At 50.2% G+C, this 14,219-nt stretch overlaps 1 protein-coding gene across 1 annotated transcript in view; it reads right to left on the bottom strand.

The window, feature by feature from the left end:
- AQP1 (aquaporin 1 (Colton blood group)) overlaps nt 1–14,219 on the bottom strand; it is a 50,830-nt gene that overhangs the window by 87 nt on the left and 36,524 nt on the right. The window contains exons 3-4 of the mRNA XM_058180228.1: nt 4,054–4,134; nt 1–2,911 (exon numbers count right to left, since the gene is read on the bottom strand). The exon at nt 1–2,911 is cut by the window's left edge and continues 87 nt beyond it. Coding sequence (XP_058036211.1) covers nt 2,738–2,911; nt 4,054–4,134 — 255 coding nt within the window. The 3' untranslated portion in view covers nt 1–2,737. The remainder of the gene's footprint in view (nt 2,912–4,053; nt 4,135–14,219) is intronic.

Raw genomic sequence — 14,219 nt, 5'->3', positions numbered from 1 at the left:
TTGTCCTAAAATATTTCAATCTTACGTAGTACAAGTAGTCCTTGACTTACAATCACAATTGAGCCCAAAATTTCAGTTGCTAAGCGAGGCAGCTGTTAACTGAATTTCCCCCCCCATTTTTACGATGTTTCTTGCCACCATTTTTAAATGAATCCCTGAGGTTGGTAAGCTAATAGGATTGCTAAATGAATGTGGCTTCCCCACTGAATTTACTTGTCAGAAGGGTCACAAAAGGAGAATCACGTGACCACGGGACACTTGCAACCGTCATAAATATGAGTCAGTTGCCAAAGCGTCGGAATTTGGATCACGTGACCATGGGGATGCTGCAACGGTCTTAGGTGTGAAAAACGTTCATAAGTCAATTTTTTCAGTGCTGTTGTAAGTCGCGGATTACTTGTACGTAAAAATTTGCATCGATTCAGAATTCCCTCTACGTTTGTGGGAGGATCAAACCCGAATTTTAATTCAGTTTGATCCAGATCGATAGGCCCAACTTGTGCTGAGTTCTAATCAAGCGATATGTTTTTAAGGTTAAATCACCCACCGTTTTCTATGGAGGAAAAAAAACAAAAAACAGCAATACATTCAGATATTCCAGATATTTTTACTTGGATTTTTGGAACGTGTCTGGAAGATACGCAGCGAGCAATCAATGCACTTTAGGTTCACAAGCAAGGCAGCTGTGAAATTGCCACAGTTTCAAGGTGACCGTTGGCCTCCGTAGAAAATAAAGTTAGGAAATAAACATATGGATGTAAGAGAGATTCTTTTACAGTAAGATCTAGCGGTGGTTTCATAATATGTATAGCTTCATTATCAAAGTAATTTTTTCTTCTTCCACGGTTTGGACAACATGCTAAGTGGCCCACACATATGTACGTGCTAAGCAAGAACTGGTTAGTAAGCACTAAGTGGCCCTGTTTAGTGCCTTGTGGGGAATATATAATCTATAAGTGGTCATGAGTGAGCCCAGGTGAAGGGATGCTAAAACATACAAGGAACGGTTGCAGAAACTGGATACTAGTCTAATAAAAAGAAGGATTATGGGTGACATGATAGAGTCTTCCAATATTTGAGGGGCCGCCACAAAGAAGAGAGGGCCAACCTATTCTCCAAAGCAGGACAAGAAGCAACGGGTGGAAACTAATCAAGGAGAGAAGCAGCTTAGAACTAAGGAGAAATTTCCTGACTGTGAGAACAATTAATCAGTGGAACAACTCGCCTCCAGCAGTTGTGGATGCTCCACCACTGGGTGTTTTTAAGAAGGGATTAGACAACCATTTTTTTTGAAATGGTATAGGGTCTCCTGCTTGAGAAGGGGGTTGGACTGGAAGACCTCCAAGGTCCTTTCCTGTTCTGTAGTCTGTTGTTGTGTTAAGATATCTTATATTCTAGGATTCCTGTTTCCAGAAGCTGGTACAAGTGAGGCTGTACATGCTTCCGAATGAGGAAAAACACAGGATACTGTTCTTTATTGTTTAAGGAATCTGATGAGTTAGTTGGTCCAGATGAGGTCAGTTGAGTTCTCCCCCCGAGCATGGCAAGAGACCATCTAAAGCAAGGGTCTCCAACCTTAGCAACTTTAAGACTTGTGGACTTCAACTCCCAGAATTCCTCAGCCAGCTTTGCCAAGGTTGGAGACCCCTGGTCTAAAAGGTAAGAGATCTTCAACAATCAAACAGGATTCCTTGGGTGGTGTTTGGATACCTGGAGGTGTTTCAGCAGGAAAAGGCATCTGTCTGGAATGCTACAGTAGCGCTTCCTGCACTGGGCAGTGGGTTGGACTAGATGATCCTAGGGGTCTCATCTGACATTCAATTGATTCCAGGAGTGGTAACTGCACCACCATCCTGGAGAAGGCCTACCTATTGTATGTCAGTCTTTGTCAAACTTGGTGACTTTAAGTTGGGTGGACTTCAACTCCCAGAATTCTCTAGCCGCGTGCTTTAACAGGTATGGACTTCAATTCTCAGCTGGGGAATTCTGGGAGTTCAAGTTCACACATGATGGCTGGAGAATTCTGGGAGTTGAAGTCCACCCAGCTTACAGTTGCCAAATCTGAGAAGCACGGCTCTATGTTGCTATTATGAGTCAACACTCACTTGAGGGCATAAAATCAAAATACATCTATACAAAGATGTGTGTGTGTGTGTGTGTGTGTGTGTGTGTGTGTGTGTGTGTGTTCTATTCTCTACCAATGGGGGTGAAATATTTATTTTCCTAATATCTCCAAATGGCCCAGATTCTCTAGAAAACTCTACCAAATTTATTTTCTTCCATTGACTTTCTCACTTTTAAAAACTTAACTCTCTAAGATCAAGGCATTGCCCTTCCTTGACTTTTCTCTCTCTCTCTCTCTGGATAGCATATAGCATAGGGCTCTTCCCATCATTCTAGGGTGAAATAATACAAAAATAATCTATATATATTTTTCAAGGCACCTATCCCTTTGGCTCCAGAACAAAAATACGAGGCTCCAGAAACAACTCCCTTCTATTCTCCCAAAATATTCCCCCCCTCCCCCAGTTTAGAAATTTGGAGAGGGAAAAAATAAAAACTCAGAAGGAAACTGATTGTGGCTTACCCCCCCCAAAAAAAAATAATTGGAAAAACGGCAGGTCATTTTAGAAAAAGTCTATAATACTGATCAAACAGATGCACGTGTAAAAAAAAAAAAAAGGGCACACTTTCAGAAATGAGCGCCTCCCTTAGCCTTCCAAGCTCCCTCTTCCCTTTATTTCGGTTTCATCTCTACTCGCGAGTCGTCGGCGTCCAGATCGTATTCTTCCGCATTGCCGGTGGTCCAAACCTTCATGCGGTCTGTGATCTCGCTGCTTCGTGGTGCCAGGATAAAGTCGTAAATGAGAGCTGCGGTGGCACCCCCCAAAAAGGGGCCGACCCAGAAGACCTAGAATTCAAGACAAAGAAAGCGCTGACCGATACAGCTGTATGACTCCCAGCCAGATTGGCAGAGCTGCCCGGCCATCAATGAATCAACTACCTTGTGTGTTTCCCTCAATGCATGTTGGATACCCTCTGCCCCAAATGATACAAGAGAATATTTGGGGCTTAGGGTTTGAACTGTGGGGGTCCCCTTAGTGCTCTCTGAGCTGGGGGGTTTTCTTGCAGGCGTTTCGTGACCGAACTAGGTAACATCATCAATGCTAGAAGGGAGGGAGGGTTATAGGGAGGAGGGGGAAGAGGACTGTGGGGTTCTTACTGCTCTCTGAGCTTGGTTGCTTTCCTGAAGAAGTTTAATGACCCAACTAGGTAACATCATCAGTGCTAGAAGGGAGTGGGATTGTAGCTTTTAGCACTGATAATGTTACCTAGCTGGGTCACGAAACATCTTCAAGAAAAGAACCAAGCTCAGAGGGCACCAAGAATTTCACAGATTCCTTTTCCTCCTCCTCCTCCTCTCTGCAAACCCCACTCCCTCCAAGTTCTGATGATGTTACCTAGCTGAGTCGTGAAACGTCGGCAAGAAAATCATTAGGGAACTTGCAGAATGACTACACCGAGGGTCCTCGGCTCATAGCCGTTCATTTAGTGACTTTTCAAACTTTTCAAAGTTCAAACTTTTCAAAGTCACAGTGGCTCTGGAAGAAGGGGCTGAGGACGGGTCCTCACACTTACACACTCGTACCGTGGTCATCCCATCGAAGTTCAGCATTTGGCAACTGATAATGCCACCCGCTTTAGAAGCAGAAAGAAACAGCAGAAGGGCTTCTCACCTGAAGTTCGGGGTGATGGCTGCCAGCAATGTTGTGTGAGCGTACGTGTGTGCTGTTTGTCTCTGTGTGTTTATAAACCATTGCTGGACATTTGAAGGGGAGCCTCTCTAACAATTCCTTCTGTTTTTAGAATGCTTCTCTCTGCGTTTTCCTTAGCTCATCATTAGCTTTTGCCATTTCCCCCATTTTCTCCTGAAGTGACACCCAGCAGCTTAAATGTTATTTTCGTGAAATTCTCCGCTCCAACCGCAAGGTTCTCAATTTAGCCCTTACTGCGAGGCCCACGTCCGGCTTGGGATTCTGATCGGAAACCTACCCAGTGGTCGGCAAAGTTAGTGGTCACCAAAGCAGATCCGAAAGAGCGTGCGGGGTTGATGCCACAACCGGTGTAATCAATCTGTGAGAAGCAAAGAGAGGGAGATTCGATTAGCTGGAGTCGTGCCTGCAAGCCAAAGTAAGTCATTTCAGCAAGCATTGTTGAGGGACTTCCATGCGACACAGGAGAGCTGAGTTTCAAAGTTTTAAAGATCACGGGCAGTTCAGGGCAGAATTGATAGCTGCACGATTCTGAGGGTGGTTTGACTTGATAAGGCCTCGTTTGGGATATCTGCATCCAGTTTTGGTCGCCAAGAGTGTAAGAAAGATGTTGAAACTCTGGGAAGAGCCGCAAAGAGAATTAGGGGACTGGGGGCTGAAACATAAGAAGAACGGTTGCAGGAACTAGGCATGGCTAATTCAGGGGCTGGCAACCTTAAACAGTCAAAGAGCCATTTGGACCCATTTCCCAAAGAAAAGAAAACTCTGGGAACTCACAAAACCCTTCCCGTGCCCGACTATTTCCTGAGCAGCCACAAAACTAGCATATGTAGTTGAATTTATTTTTTATTTATTTATTTATTTTTCAAATTTATATACCGCCCTATCTCCCTAAGGACTCAGGGCGGTTCACAGGCAGTTAAAATACATATAAATACAGATTAAAAACAACAATTAAAAAACTTATTCTATTGCCCAAATTTAAAATAGTATAAATAATAAAAACCCCTTAAAACCCATAACTTTAAAATCTAATCCAGTCCTGCGCAGATAAATAAGTGTGTTTTAAGCTCGCGACGAAAGGTTCGGAGGTCCGGAAGTTGACGAAGTCCTGGAGGGAGTTCGTTCCAGAGGGTGGGAGCCCCCACAGAGAAGGCCCTTCCCCTGGGTGTCGCCAGACGGCACTGCCTAGCTGACGGCACCCTGAGGAGTCCCTCTCTGTGAGAGCGCACGGGTCGGTGGGAGGTATTTGGTAGCAGTAGGCGGTCCCGTAAATAGCCCGGCCCTATGCCATGGAGCGCTTTAAAGATTGTCACCAGCACCTTGAAGCGCACCCGGAAGGCCACAGGTAGCCAGTGCAGTCTGCGCAGGATAGGTGTAACACGGGAGCCACGAGGGGCTCCCTCTATCACCCGCGCAGCCGCATTCTGGACTAACTGAAGCCTCCGGATGCCCCTCAAGGGGAGCCCCATGTAGAGAGCATTGCAGTAATCCAGGCGAGACGTCACGAGGGCGTGAGTGACCGTGCATAAGGCATCCCGGTCTAGAAAGGGGCGCACCTGGCGCACCAGGCGAACCTGGTGGAAAGCTCTCCTGGAGACGGCCGTCAAATGGTCTTCAAAAGACAGCCGTTCATCCAGGAGAACGCCCAGATTGCGCACCCTCTCCATCGGGGCCAGTGACTCGCCCCCAACAGTCAGCCGAGGACTCAGCTGACTGTACCGGGATGCCGGCAGAATTAAACATTCTGTTTTCTTCTGAAACTTTTCTTTTCTTGGATTTATCCATGGGTGGCCTACTGGGAGTCCAAAAACTCAATAAATCACCTGGGGGCGGGGGTCACACATTGGCAGTTGTGACGCATATTTTGAGCGACAGGGAGCCGCAGCAGAGGGGTGAAAGAGCCACAAGCGGCTCCAGAGCCGCAGGTTGCTAACCCCTGGTCTAGTTTAATGAAAAGAAGGATTCGGGGTCACCTGATAGCAATTTTCTAGTGTTTGAGGGGCTGCCCCAAAGAAGATTGAGAATCATTCTATTCTCCAAAGCACCTGAAGGCAGGCCAAGAAGCAAAGGAAGTAAACTAATCAAGGAGAGAAGCAACCTGAAACTAAGGACAAATTTTCTGACGTGAGAACAATTAACCTGTGGAACAGCTTATCTCCAGAGATTCTGGATGCTCCAACACGGGAGGTTTTTAAAAAGAGACTGGAGAGCCATTTGTCTGGAATGTGTAGGCTCTCCTGCTCGAGCAGAGGGCTGGCGTCACGGTTGGCCTTGATGACCTCTGAAGTCCCGACCAACTGTGTTATTCTTTAATTCTATTCTCCAAAGCCAGGGGTGGAATTTGACCAGTTCACACCGGTTTGGCCAAACCGGTAGGGACAATTTGAATCAGTTCACTGAACTGGTAAAACCACCCCTGGTTGGCCCCGCCCACGTCTGCTCACTCACCCACTTGCCCGATCGCCACTCACCTCTTCCATCTGCTCTCCGCTCGCCCCTTCCAGCTATTGCCCCGCCCAACCACCCCTGCCTTATATAAATTCCCTTCTCCACGCAGCCCAGCTGATCGCCTTGCCGACATCCGCTCAGCTCAGCGCCTCGCTCAGTCACCACGCCAACCCGTCCTTGGCGCCTTGCTCAGTAGCCTCGCCGACACCCGCTCAAAGATAAGCGGTGCCACTTGCAGCCTAGCATGCTGCCCCCCCCTACGTAGTTCGTGATGCTGGCAGCGATCAGCTGCAGCCTTGTGTGAGGCCCCCCACCCCCCCGATCCCCGAGCTCACCTGGCTGGCTAAGCCACCTCGGCTCTATCCCAGGCGGGCCTAGCTAGCTAACCCACCTGCCCCCCAGCCTCCAGCTTGCTCACTTAGTTTATAGTGACCAGACGTCCCGCTTTTGGCGGGACAATCCCGCTTTTTAATAATTTGTCCCGCGTCCCGCAGCAATTCCAAAAAGTCCTGGTTTTTTTTTTGTTTCACTCCCATTCTGAAAATGGGAGGCGGCAACGCAAGAGGAGGAGGCGGAGAAAGGGGAGTGGCAGAGAAGGGGGTGAGAGAGGGAGGAGAGACGCCGCTTGACTTCACCCGAGAGGAAGAGAAGAGCCGAGAGGAGAGCCGAGCCTGCCTGGAACAGCAGAGAAGCAGCAGCCGCTCCTCCTCCTTCAGCCAGGTGGAGAGACTCAGCGCTCATGCGCAGCGCCCCCCCCCCTTCAATGGTGTCCCGCTTTGCCATCGCTGAAATCTGGTCACTTTAACCTAGTTCACTCCCGAACCGAATCCCGAGCCACTGGTCACAGAGATTCCTACCTTGCTTCGCCTGCTGCAATCCCAGGGCTGCATCCTGCATCCATCTCATCGGGGGGGGGGGTGTTTGGTTTTTTTTTTTAATTTACATTTATATCCCACCCTTCTCCGAAGACTCAGGGCGGCTTACAGTGTGTAAGGCAATAGTCTCATTCTATTTGTATATTTACAAAGTCAACTTATTGCCCCCCCCAACAATCTGGGTCCTCATTTTACGTACCTTATAAAGGATGGAAGGCTGAGTCGACCTTGGGCCTGGTGGGACTAGAACCTGCAGTAATTGCAGGCAGCTGTGTTTTAATAACAGGCTTCTTACAGCCTGAGCCACACCACGGCCCTCGGTGAGCAACTGAATCTGCCTGCTTGCCTTGTGCCTTTAATTGGGTAAGTAAGTGGCTGGTTTTGGGGTGTTTTTGTTTTTTTGGGTTTTTTTGGTTTAAAAAAATAGTTAATTGGTGTTTTTTTTATTTTTATTGTTTTTTAAGGAAATAGCCATATAAAATTTAGGAAATTTTAGCTGCTTTTATATTTTGGGATTTGTACAGCTTTGTGAGATTTTCTGTGTTTCTGTAGTGTTTCGCACTCACTACCGAAACACACAAAATCTCACAAAGCTGCACAAATCTTAAAAATATAGCTTTTATAGGGGAAAGCCGTTTTGATCGTTTTGGTCTTTTGATCACTTTTGTGTGATGATTGTTTTTTAAGTTGTGTGAGTTTGTGAGGTTGCAGAAAGCAGCAACAAGGGACATTTTACGTGAAGTCCAGCTGCTTTTACAGCCTCACAGCTTGTGTGAGACAAGCTGTTGTGTCTTGTCCACTCTCACCGCAGCCGGGGTCTGCTTATCTGCTCCCGAACACGGAGGAATGTATGCCTCCCGGCCCCAGTTCTGGCTCCATGCCCAGACAAGCTGCAGAGGAGGGGGCACCTCCCGGTCCCAGCCCTGGCTCCATGCCCAAGCAGGCTGCAGAGGAGGGAGCATCCCCCGGCCCCAGCCCTGGCTCCATGCCCAGGCAAATGGAGCAGCTAGACCCCTCCCCCTCCTCCACAGCATGTGAGCCTGAGGAAAGTTTACTTCCAACAGCTGCTGATTGGAGTGACCCTCGCATCAGAAGACTGGATAGGCGGAGGCAACAGAAGGAAGGGAGGGGCAGGCCTTAATGAGTGCTGAGTCATGGAGCCACACCCCATGGCCTATATAAAGGATCTGCTTTCTGGCAGTCTCTGAGTCAGGCAAAAGTCGAACTTATCTTGCTGAAGTCACTTACTGGTCTCCTGCCTGCTCTGAGGACTTTGCTAGGATTTTGGGCAGAGCTGCAGAGGCAAGCCTGATTCGGATTTCCCTGACCCGGCCGTCAGCGGAGGAGTGGGACACGACACAAGCTGTGAGGCTTTGTGTGATTTTGTGTGTAAAGCGTGATACTTGGTTTTTGAGCCTCGGCAATTGTGTGAGGTTCCTGCTTGTTGCAAGGCACATTTTACATGAAGTCCAGCCATTTTTACATTGTATGAGACAAGTTGTGCGGCTTTGTGAGGTTCTGTATTCCAGTGGCTTTTTCTTTCCTGTTCTTGGGGTTAGGGTTGGGGGAAAAATTGGTTTTTTCTGCAATCTTTTGGGGGGAAACTGTGTAGGTTTTTGTAAGTAATTAGGGCAAAGAACTGATGTTGACTTGGCCAGGCCCGCCCACTCAGTCACATGACCATCAAGCCACATAACCAGTAGAGAAAAATTTTGAATTTCACCCTTCTCCAAAGCACCTGAAGGCAGGACAAGAAGCAATGGATGGAAACTAATCAAAGAAAGAACCAATCTAGAATGAAAGAGAAATTTTCTGACAGTTGAAACAATTAATCAGTGGAACAACTTGCATACAGAAGTTGTGGGTGCTCCATTACTGGAGATTTTTAGGAAAAGACTGGACAGCCATTTGTCTGAAATGGCATAGGATCTCCAGCCTGAGCAGGGGGTTGGACTAGAAGACCTCCAAGGTCCCTTCCAGCTCCGTTATTCTGTCATTCTATGCACTGATTTGCTTCACATTTTGAGGACAGGTCAATATCTTCCTTATTCCTTGGAAAACATTGCGAAGGGCTGTGATAAACGTGGCATTACCTTAGGCATGAAAGCTGACTGGGTGACTTTAAGCCAATCATCAGGAGACCGGGAGTTCTAGTCCTACCTTAGGCATGAAAGCTGACTGGGTGACTAAGCCAATCGCCGAGGACCGGGAGTTGTAGTACTACTTTAGGCATGAAAGCCGACTGGGTGACTTTAAGCCAATCACCTCGATTTCGGCTTCGATTTCGGCCTGACTCCAGCGGCGACATGAATTCGGCCCGACTCCAGCTGCGGCATGAATTCCGGCCCGTTCGCCTGTCTGTTTGCCCGTCTGTTCCATCGGCGCTTTGTTGCGCCTGGCGAGGCTTTGGTGGGCCGCGAGGCATCTTTTCCAGCGGCGTCCTGTGTTCCGTGGTTCCATCGGCGGTGGGCGTGGTGAGGCCGCGGTGGGAGATGAGGCCTGAGGCGAGGCTGCGGTTTGTTTCCCCCTACTGGCATTTTCCATCATGTCTTCCATCTTCCATCTGGTCCTCTATTGAATGGCCTGCCTTCCCCCCGCCCCATCAGACTTTTGATCATCGAAGGGGTGAAGGATTGTGTCCTAGCCCATAGTTGTCCGCCCCTGACTTTTGATTACTGAAGGGGTGAAGGTTTTCCCGGCCTGCATTCGCCTCCTCTGCCTATTTTCATCTTTCAGAGCTGGCTCCCTGCCACGTTGAGACCTGTGGCCTTTGGTGTCAGTAGCTGGCTGTGGATAGGTTTTGGCCTAGCAGCCGGCAGCCCGCTCTCGGAATTTTTAGCGGTGGGGCTGGTATGACAGGCTTCAGTGGAGAACTTGACAACCGATATCGATGGTGGGGACTGTGATGTCATCCATCTGTATCCACGGGTTTCTGGACTGGACTATGGACAGACTGATAGTAATTTCTACTTTATTAAGATCTTTTGTAGAAACTTTCTCCATGGGTTTACCATGGAGGCTGTCGGTTTGTTTGTCCTGGTTTTATCATCTCTATCTGGTTCCAGCTTTTATTTGTCCTCCTTGACAACTGGACATCCGTTGGAGGTTCCATCTTCTGCTAACGTCCTACCACCTGGGATTTTACCATCTTAGCATCCTTCACCGATTCGTACTTTTCTATGCGTTACGCTGCACATGAACTCTTGCGCCTGCGAGGTGCCCCCGCCTCGCAGGAATGGCCCGCTTCGTTACCGAGGGCCGGCCTCAATGACGGGTCTTGGGACCCACAGAGGTGGCATGCGAAGAGGAAGAGCCTTTGGGGTTTTTTAGATAGGGCATTTTTAAGGGGTGGGAGGGAAAGGGCGGGTGTTGGGGGAAACCCGTCGGGTGGGGGTCCAGTTCTCGTATGCTCGTGGCGGTAAGTTAATAGGGCCGAGGGTCATGGGGGGAGTTTGTGTTCCACTGGTAGAGGGTGGTCCTATTTCCACGGTAAGGGGGAGGGGCAGATATGGCGGGAGTGAGGGCTCACATCGTTTTATGGGGGCGCGTGCTCAATGCTTGCAGGCGATCGCGCGCCCCGAGCCCTCAGACTCCTCCCGTTCCCTGGATGGTCAAGACCCTCAGAGCCCGGGCCTTCGGCTGATGCTGTGCAACGCACGGTCCGTGGCCAATAAGGCCCCCCTAATTCATGATCTTATTCAGGGGTGCCGCGGACTTTATGGGGGCGCGTGCTCAATGCTTGCAGGCGATCGCGCGCCCCGAGCCCTCAGACTCCTCCCGTTCCCTGGATGGTCAAGACCCTCAGAGCCTGGGCCTTCGGCTGATGCTGTGCAACGCACGGTCCGTGGCCAATAAGGCCCCCCTAATTCATGATCTTATTCAGGGGGGTGCCGCGGACTTTATGGGCGTTACGGAGACCTGGTTGGGCGCAGAAGGGGGCGTGCCCCTTGTTCAAATGTGCCCGCCGGGTTTCCGAGCATTCCATCAGCCAAGGGCCCAGGGTAGGGGTGGAGGGGTGGCGGTTGTGATTAGAGAGAGTCTGGAGCCGAGGGAGACCACTGTACCTCAGATTGCCGGGTGTGAATCCCTCTTTGTGAGGTGGGGTCATAGATGTCAGATGGGCTTGTTTGTCACGTACCTGGCTCCTTGCGGCGTGGCAGCAGCCCTGCCCGAGCTCCTGGAGGTGTTGGCTGGAGTGGCGGTGGAGACCCCCAGACTTATTGTCATGGGGGACTTTAACTTGCCATCGACCGGCCTGTCATCTTCAGTTGCTCGGGAGTTCACGGCTTCCATGATGGCCTTGGACCTGACTCAAGTAGTTGATGGCCCTACTCACAGTGGGGGTGGCACTCTGGATTTGATTTTCATCTCTGGACAGTGGTTGAAGGATCTGGACTTGAGGGATTTAGTCATTGAGCCTTTGTCATGGTCAGATCACTTCCTCCTTCGCCTAGACTTTCTGACCGCCACTCAACACCGCAGGGAGACGGAACCAATTCGTTGGTTCCGTCCCAGGCGCCTGATGGACCCGGAGAGGTTCCAGACGGAGCTTGGGCCGTTTCCTGAGGGTCTGGCTCACGGCACGGCCGAGGAACTTGTCGTGGCTTGGGAACGACCCGCGGCGGGGCCTTGGATCGTGTCGTGCCTTTGGGGCCTCTGACCCGGCGGAGGTCTCAACCAGCTCCCTGGTATTCAGAGGAGCTGAGGGAGATGAAACGCTGGAGAAGACGCCTAGAGAGTTCTTGGAGGTCCAGTCGTTCGGAGGCTGATCGGACACTAGTTAGGTCCTATACTAGGACTTACCTAGTGGCAATGGGGGAAGCGAGACGTTGCTACGTCTCCTCCCTCATTGCGTCGGCAGATAACCGCCCGGCCGCCCTGTTTCGGGTAACTCGCTCCCTCCTTCAACAGGGGGAGCGGGATGACCCGTTGCAGGGACGTGCTGAGGAGTTTAGTGGTTATCTATACGACAAAATCGTTCAGCTTTGGGACGGTCTGGACCAAAATTGGGTAGATCCGGGTGGGATGTCTGAGAGCCGTCTTGTTGAGATTGTTTGGGATGAGTTTGACCCTGTGGCTCCCGAGGACATGGACAGGTTGCTGGGTAGGCTGAATGCCACCACATGTTTACTGGACCCGTGTCCCTCCTGGTTGGTGCTGGCCGCACAGGATGTGACACGAGGCTGGCTCCAGGGGCTTACAAATGCTTCTTTGTTGGAGGGGGTCTTTCCGGCCGCCTTGAAAGAGGCGGTGGTGAGGCCTCTCCTCAAGAAGCCTTCCCTGGACCCAGCTGTGTTAGGTAATTATCGTCCGGTCTCCAACCTTCACTTCGCGGCGAAGGTTGTAGAGAGTGTGGTGGCATGTCAGCTGCCCCGGTACCTGGAGGAAACCGTCTATCTAGACCCGTTCCAGTCCGGCTTCCGGCCCGGTTACAGCACTGAGGCGGCTTTGGTCGCGTTGGTGGATGATCTCTGGAGGGCCAGGGATAGGGGTTATTCCTCTGCCTTGGTCCTATTAGACCTCTCAGCGGCTTTTGATACCATCGACCATGGTATCCTGCTGCACCGGTTGGAGGGATTGGGAGTGGGAGGCACCGTTTATCGGTGGTTCTCCTCCTATCTCTCCGATCGGTCGCAGACGGTGTTGACGGGGGGGCAGAGGTCGGCCCCGAGACGCCTCACTTGTGGGGTGCCTCAGGGGTCGATTCTCTCGCCCCTCTTGTTCAACATCTATATGAAGCCGCTGGGTGAGATCATCAGTGGTTTCGGTGTGAGGTACCAGCTGTACGCTGACGACACTCAGCTGTACTTTTCCACACCGGACCACCCCAACAAAGCTATCGAGGTGTTGTCCCGGTGTCTGGAGGCCGTACGGGTCTGGATGGGGAGAAACAGGCTCAAGCTCAATCCCTCCAAGACGGAGTGGCTGTGGATGCCGGCATCCCGGTACAGTCAGCTGCAGCCACGGCTGACTGTTGGGGGCGAGTCATTGGCCCCAATGGAGAGGGTGCGCAATTTGGGCGTTCTCCTGGATGGACGGCTGTCTTTTGAAGACCATTTGACGGCCATCTCCAGGAGAGCCTTTTACCAGGTTCGCCTGGTTCGCCAGTTGCGCCCCTTTCTAGACCGGGATGCCTTGTGCACGGTCACTCATGCTCTCGTGACATCTCGGCTGGACTACTGCAATGCTCTCTACATGGGGCTCCCCTTGAGGAGCACCCGGAGACTCCAGGTAGTTCAGAATGCAGCTGCGCGGGTGATAGAGGGAGCCCCTCGTGGCTCCCATGTAACACCTCTCCTGCGCAGACTGCACTGGCTGCCTGTGGTTTTCCGGGTGCGCTTCAAGGTTTTGGTAATGATCTTCAAAGCGCTCCATGGCATAGGGCCGGGTTACTTACGGGACCGTCTGCTGCCACCGAATGCCTCCCACCGACCCGTGCGCTCTCACAGAGAGGGACTCCTCAGGGTGCCGTCGGCCAGGCAGTGCCGACTGGCGACGCCCAGGGGAAGGGCCTTTTCTGTGGGGGCTCCCACCCTCTGGAACGAACTTCCCCCAGGACTTCGTCAACTTCCTGACCTTCGGACCTTCCTCCACAAGCTTAAGACACATCTGTTCATTTGCGCAGGACTGGACTAGGGTTTTAAATTTTTAAATGACTAAATTTTAGCTTTGGTTTTAAATTGGGTTTTATTATTTATATCTTATTTTAAATATTTGGCCTTTATAATAATTTTTTTAGATGAATGTTTTATTTTGTATATTTGTGTGTTTTTATATGGCTGTACTCCTTAGGCTGAGTCCTTAGGGAGATAGGGCGGTATAGAAATACGAATAAATAAATAGATAAAAATAAAAATAATCACCAAGAGACCGGGAGTTCTAGTCCTACCTTAGGCATGAAAGCTGACTGGGTGACTTTAAGCCAATCGCCAGGAGACCAGGAGTTGTAGTGCTACCTTAGGCATGAAAACTGACTAGATGACTTTAAGCCGCCTTTGACATGACCTGAGTTTAACTCATAGAATCATCTGTTACAATGTCCTTCCTGTTGAAGACTACTTCAGCTTCAATCGCAACAATACACGAGCACACAATAGATTTAAGCTTAATGTGAACCATT

This window comes from Ahaetulla prasina, chromosome 4 (genome assembly GCF_028640845.1).
Source record: "Ahaetulla prasina isolate Xishuangbanna chromosome 4, ASM2864084v1, whole genome shotgun sequence".
In the NCBI taxonomy this organism is placed as follows: Eukaryota; Metazoa; Chordata; class Lepidosauria; order Squamata; family Colubridae; genus Ahaetulla; species Ahaetulla prasina.
Note: the sequence above shows the minus strand (reverse complement) of the source record. Positions and strands in the feature narration are given on the sequence as shown.